The following is a 6,017-nucleotide window of genomic DNA, read 5'->3' as shown; positions in this document are numbered from 1 at the left end:
AATGGCCCACTAGGGGTAGGACGACTGCTTTGCATGCAGAAGGTCCCAGGTTCAATCCACGGAATCTCAAGTAGGGCTAGGGATATTCTTTGCCTGAAGCCCTGAAAATTTATTGTTCCCCATGCTTCTATTTCTTTGATGTGTCTGTAGATCCTACCACTTAGATTAGACATTTGACCAGCATGTCCCTAGCTCCAATTGGCTTTCCTTGGTTATAAAGTGGGATATAAGTGAAACAAACAAACTCACTTTCAGTTAGACTGCACACTTCTCCGATTCCGAAGTGCACTTTCAGTGCACAAAAAAGGCATGCAGAAATACCTGTATTTTGCTGGTGAAAATGGCTAGTTATGATTCGTTTCCAATTTAAAGGTGATTAAAGCACACCTCCGCCCATGGGTCTTAGGAATGGTCAGCATGAGGCCGTACTCTTTAGCCCCAAAAGGTGAAAGGCCAGGTGTGATATGCCACATGCAGAGCCTTTTTGTGATAGTAGCTAAGCCTTAATTGATAGCTATTAACCAAGGGACAAGGGTGGCGCTGTGGTCTAAACCACTGAGCCTAGGGCTTGCCGATCAGAAGATTGGCAGTTCAAATCCCCACAATGGGGTGAGCTCCCGTTATTTGGTCCCAGCTCCTGCCAACTTAGCAGTTCGAAAGCACGTAAAAGTGCAAGTAGAAAAATAGGTACCACTCTGGCAGGAAGGTAAACGGTGTTCCGATGCGCTGCTCTGGTTTTGCCAGAAGCAGCTTAGTCATGCTGGCCACATGACCCAGAAAAACCTGTCTGCGGACAAACGTCGTCTCCCTCAGCCAGTAAAGCGAAATTAGTGCCACAACCCCAGAGTCGTTTGCGGCTGGACTTAAGTGTTAGGGGTCCTTTACTTTTACCTTTTTAACCACTATGCCTAGATAGAACTTCCAGGAGTAGAGATAGACGACTTCTTGAGCACCAGTTCCTGGGGAGCAGCATGAGGGGAGGTGTGCTGGCTAAAAGGCAGAAATTCAAGTCGCTTTGCACTGAAAGGCAAACCTAGAAGACCCATCTAGTCCAGCATTCCATTCTCACAATGGTCGTCCAGCTGCCTCAATGGGAGGGGAAGCTACCTAATTCGCACCTTCATAAGCAATACATGAGCTGACTTGGAAATCTGTGAATTTTGCAGTGTAGTTCTCTAGCCAATCAGTGTGTGCAGAAATGTATATGCTAGGGTGAAGTGTGCCTAAAAATGCATACCATAATGAAAACAGCACACATACTGCATTAGATGAAGGAAATTTCTTTTGCAAAAGTGCCCAGAGAGATCTTTATGCTGAGAGAAATTCGCACCGAAGTGCAGGTGAATATTCACGAGGAATGTACATTTGCACACTGATTTACAAATGGGGAAAACCTAATTTCAATTTTGGAAAAATGAGATTGCTGAGATGTGCTCATCCCTACTGTTCAATGTACTGAAAAGTTTGTATTCTATGTGAATAGCATTCACAAAGTTGATACAATGGGATGGCATGGTGTGCCAAGAGATGGAACAAGACAGAAGGAATACATGATTAAGTTCCAGCGAGACCTAAATGGGATGGAACTATTCATTCATTTAGGCTGAGAGACAGTCATTGACCCAAAGACACCTACTTCATGGCTGAGTAGGGATTTTGCCCCAGGACTTTCCCAGGTCTTAGTCCAACACTTTAACCACTATTTGCTGTCCAGACCACTCCTTCTCTGGATGTGATCTCCAAACCCTTCTGCTCAAAGCAAATTTGATGATCGACACCAATTCGTGCATTCTCCTGCCCTATTCCTTTCAAACATGCCTCTCCTGGGAACTGCCCAAAACACCATTATTCCAGCCATATTTGGTAGATTTGGCCACCCCATTTTAAAAACAAACAAAAACAAACCCCAGAACTTCTTAGCTTCCTTTGGAATATGTTGTACATGCTGTGTGCATTTACCAGAGCAAGTGCTCCAAAATCCTCTTCGGATTTCTCCTTAGGCAACATTCGCCGGTAATCCTGAGCTTACCGTTGACTTTGCCTACGTGACAGCAGACGATCTCAAAAGTTCAGTGAGCTTCTCATGCTGGAGGTAAAGAATTGGATGCAGTCCTTTGGCACTGGAATGAAAGCGGTTTTATGTATTAGGTTGTTGTTGTTTTTCTTCCCCCTGCTGATGCAAGAGTGACCCATCTCCAAACAGCAGGGCGTTAACATTGTTGATGCAATGGGACGGGACATAGTCTAATGGGTGCAAGAATGAAAGGGAGGCGAAGGAATTTGAGAGCAACTTGCAATATCATGCATCAGCCTATTCCCCCCTCCTCCAAGATCTAATTAGGGCAGAGTGCATAGGAGAGAGTGGTACACACTCCCTAGACACTGCCAGAAGAAATTGTATAAAAGGGCTGGCAACTCAGTACGGTTCCAGCAAGCAGATCTCTCTCCTGCCTACTGTTTGCTTCGTTCCACTTCTCAGAGAACCAGGTGAGTGTGATCGGATGCCCTCTTATTGCAACTGCTCTGATATATGAGGCTCTGTGTTTGTGATTTTGCTCTCTTTTCTTCCCTTTCTCCATTAATGTTCGCCATGTTGTCCATGAGAGAGAATTTAGCTTGGGATTTCCCAGGTGATTCCGCTGCTGTATACCATCTCTGAAACTCTGGAGGGTCACTGCCTGTCAATGTAAAACAATACTGAGCTGGATGGACCAACTGTCCATATACAGCAGCTTCCTATGTTATTACTTAGAATCACCTTTCTATTTAGAATGTTGAGGACTAGTAGCTTACTTTACGTTTAGGGGAAGGGCAGTAGCTCAGTTGCAGAACACCTGTTTTCCACCAGAAAGGATACAGGTTGAATCCCTTGCATCTCCACGTAGGGCTGTCATTGCAAGACAGTACTGAGATGGGTGGACCAATGTTCTGATCCAACATATGGCAGTAGTTTTGAATCTTATTATGTTCATTGTACAAAACATTTCCTCCACTACTGAGCATCTACTGAACTGTATAGTCTACATACTATACTTGGAATCAGATGACTGGAGTTGTAACCAACTAAGTTCTACTTACAGTAGTTGGCAAATTACAGTTGATGAACCTAAAAAGGAAGGGTCATAGCTCAGTGGTAGATCACCTGGTTTACATGCAGAAGGTCCCATGTCAATCCTTCAAGACATCTCTAGGTAGGGTGGGGAATGTCTCTAGTTTGAATTCATGGGGGGCGGGAGCACTGCCATTCATTGTAGATAACACTGAGTTAAATGTGCTAGTGGTCTGATCCAGTAAAATGCAGCTTCCTATGACCATTAATTTGAGTGGGTCTATTCTGAGTAGGACAAGCACTGAATATCATCCAATGAGCCTAAATTACTCATGCCCATTCATCGCAAAGGAGTAGGATGTGTATCAGATACAACTCTTGATCCATCTAGCACTAAACTGAGAGGCAGCAGATCTGTACATGGTCTTTCTCAGTCAGGCTGCTTGAGATCATCTTGCCTGGAGATGCTTAGTACCAAAACATTAATGTACTTTAAAAAGATGATTGGACAAACTCCATGGAGGAAAAGGCTATTGAGGGCTACCAGCCTTGATGGCTCTGCTCTGCTTCTAGGGAGTATGCTCTAGTGCTCAGGTCCTTCTTTGTGAGCTTCCCGTTGAGGCATATAGTTGGCCACTGGAGGAACATGATGTTGGAATAGATGGGCCCTCTTTGGCCTGATTCAGCAGGCGGTCCTTATGAAACTGAGGTCTTCTGAATGCAAACTACAGTGGTACCTTGGGTTACCAGTCATGATGGCTCTGCTCTGTTTCTTAACCTGAAACTGTTCTTAACCCGAGGTACCACTTTAGCTAATGGGGCCTCCCGCCGCGCAATTTCTGTTCTCATCCTGAAGCAAAGTTCTTAACCCGAGGTACTATTTCTGGGTTAGCAGAGTCTGTAACCTGAAGCGTCTGTAACCTGAGGTACCACTGTATGTGCTCTTACAGACCTTTCCAAAAAAAAAAAAATCGATCTCCTTCCACCCATTTCAAATTTGCAGGAAATTCCAGCTCCTTCCTGCTTCTTGCTTCTTGTTACATACTGCTAATTTACTGATATTGTGTTGCATCTTCTTTCTCCCACCAGATCTTTACCCGACACATCAAGATGACTTACTGTGGACCAGTGTGCAATGTGCCCTGTGGCGTGGGCTCCTGCTACGGTGGTGCTGGATCCGTAGGGTCCTGTGGTCTGGTCCCAGCCTATGGGGCCGGCTCCCTCTCTGGCTTTGGTGGTGGGTTTGGCTACGGTGGTGGTTATGGCTCCGTAGCTTGTAGCAGTCAGCTCCCAGGGTCAGAAGTTGTGATCCAACCCCCTCCCTCTGTCGTGTCCATCCCAGGACCAATCCTGTCTGCATCTTCTGAGCCTGTTGCTGTGGGCCAAATCTCACCATGTACCTATCCAGCTCTGGGATATTCTGGTGGCTATGGAGGATACGGCAGGCTAGGATACGGTTCAGGGTATTGTGGCTATGGAGGTTATGGAGGTTACGGTGGTTACGGTGGTGTTGGTGGCTGGAGAAGATATGGCAGGAAATGCCTGCCTTCCAATTGTGGACCTTGTTAAATGCTGAAACCTGCAACGGATTTACACGGAAACAGAAAAAAGACACCGAACTACAACTCTGAGCATGTTCTACTGAGATTTCAGAAATGCTGCTCACCAGACTTTTCCCACTTTCAGCTCTGGAAGAAGAAAGCTATACAGCAACACTGAATTGTCAAGCGTGGTTGCATACTTATCCGTTTCTCCTTGATCTGCTCGTCTTTAATTCAAAAGTTTTTAAAGAAGTTTTTTAAAAAGTCACCATCTTCTTACTCAACAGTGTTGGCAATGCTACTGCAAAATACCTCTTTGAGTGGGTGTGGGGAAAGACACACACACACCCTGTGTATTTTTTTTCCTGTGCAGGTTGTCGATCACCATCTTAGGTGTATATTGTACGTAACAATCTCATATTGTTCCCCCACTGATTCTCTGCCCATCTCTCTTTTGGAATAAAGCTTAATGTTGCATCACCATGACTGTCTTCTTCTATTTTTTTGGGGGGGGGGTGAGGGGAACTGTTCCTTTGATGTGCATATCAGGAAGTGAATATCCAACCCCCTGCTCCAGGCCCAGTCCTACCATTAGGCATAGAGAGAGGGAGAGGAGTATTCCTCAGGTGGCACTGGAGTGAGGCACTGGAGGAGTGTGTGTCTCCTAGGTAGCTTGCCCAGTCCCTCCCTCAGCTTTCTTGCTGCCTTCAGTGCTTAAATAATAATAAGAAGAAGAGTTTGGATTTGATATCCCGCTTTTCACTACCCGAAGGAGTCTCAAAGCGGCTAACATTCTCCTTTTCCCTTCCTCCCCCACAACAAACACTCTGTGAGGTGAGTGGGGCTGAGAGACTTCAAAGAAGTGTGACTAGCCCAAGGTCACCCAGCAGCTGCATGTGGAGGAGCGGAGACACGAACCCGGTTCCCCAGATAACGAGCCTACCGCTCTTAACCACTACATCACACTGGCTCTCTTTCTCAACTTGCACTTTGTTCAGCTAGACATATCAGTGGTCTGTCTCTGCAGAAGGCAGCATCCTATGTTTCTGCTGGACACGAAATTGTAGGGTTGAGGCCGATGATCATTCTACTCCAGCATCCTGTTCGCACACTGGCCACCCAGATGCCTGCAAGCAGGACATGAGTCCAACAGCAACTTTCCAATCTTCTATTTAAATGGATAGTAACCATTGATCAGGGACGCGGGTGGTGCTGTGGTGTAAACCACTGAGCCTCAGGCTCGCCGATTGGAAGGCTGGCGGTTCGAATCCCCGCGACCGGGTTGCATGTCAGAGTGCAAGTAGATAAATAGGTACCGTTCCAGTGGAAAGGTAAATGGCGTTTCCATGCGCTGCTCTGGTTTCACCAGAAGCGAATTAGTCATGCTGGACACATGACCCGGGAAAAACTGTCTGCGGACAAGCATC

At 46.1% G+C, this 6,017-nt stretch overlaps 1 protein-coding gene across 1 annotated transcript; it reads left to right on the top strand.

Moving 5' to 3' along the window:
• The first annotated feature begins 2,410 nt into the window (after nt 1-2,410).
• LOC117061760 (claw keratin-like) lies at nt 2,411-5,071 on the top strand. Its single transcript, XM_033174718.1, has 2 exons — nt 2,411-2,487; nt 4,139-5,071. The coding sequence occupies exon 2, from the start codon at nt 4,160-4,162 to the stop codon at nt 4,616-4,618; it is 459 nt and encodes a 152-aa protein (XP_033030609.1). The 5' UTR covers nt 2,411-2,487; nt 4,139-4,159; the 3' UTR covers nt 4,619-5,071.
• The last annotated feature ends 946 nt before the right edge of the window (nt 5,072-6,017 follow it).

The sequence above is a fragment of the Lacerta agilis genome, chromosome 17 (genome assembly GCF_009819535.1).
Source record: "Lacerta agilis isolate rLacAgi1 chromosome 17, rLacAgi1.pri, whole genome shotgun sequence".
NCBI classification, from domain to species: Eukaryota; Metazoa; Chordata; class Lepidosauria; order Squamata; family Lacertidae; genus Lacerta; species Lacerta agilis.
This window is presented reverse-complemented; position numbering and strand designations above follow the sequence as displayed.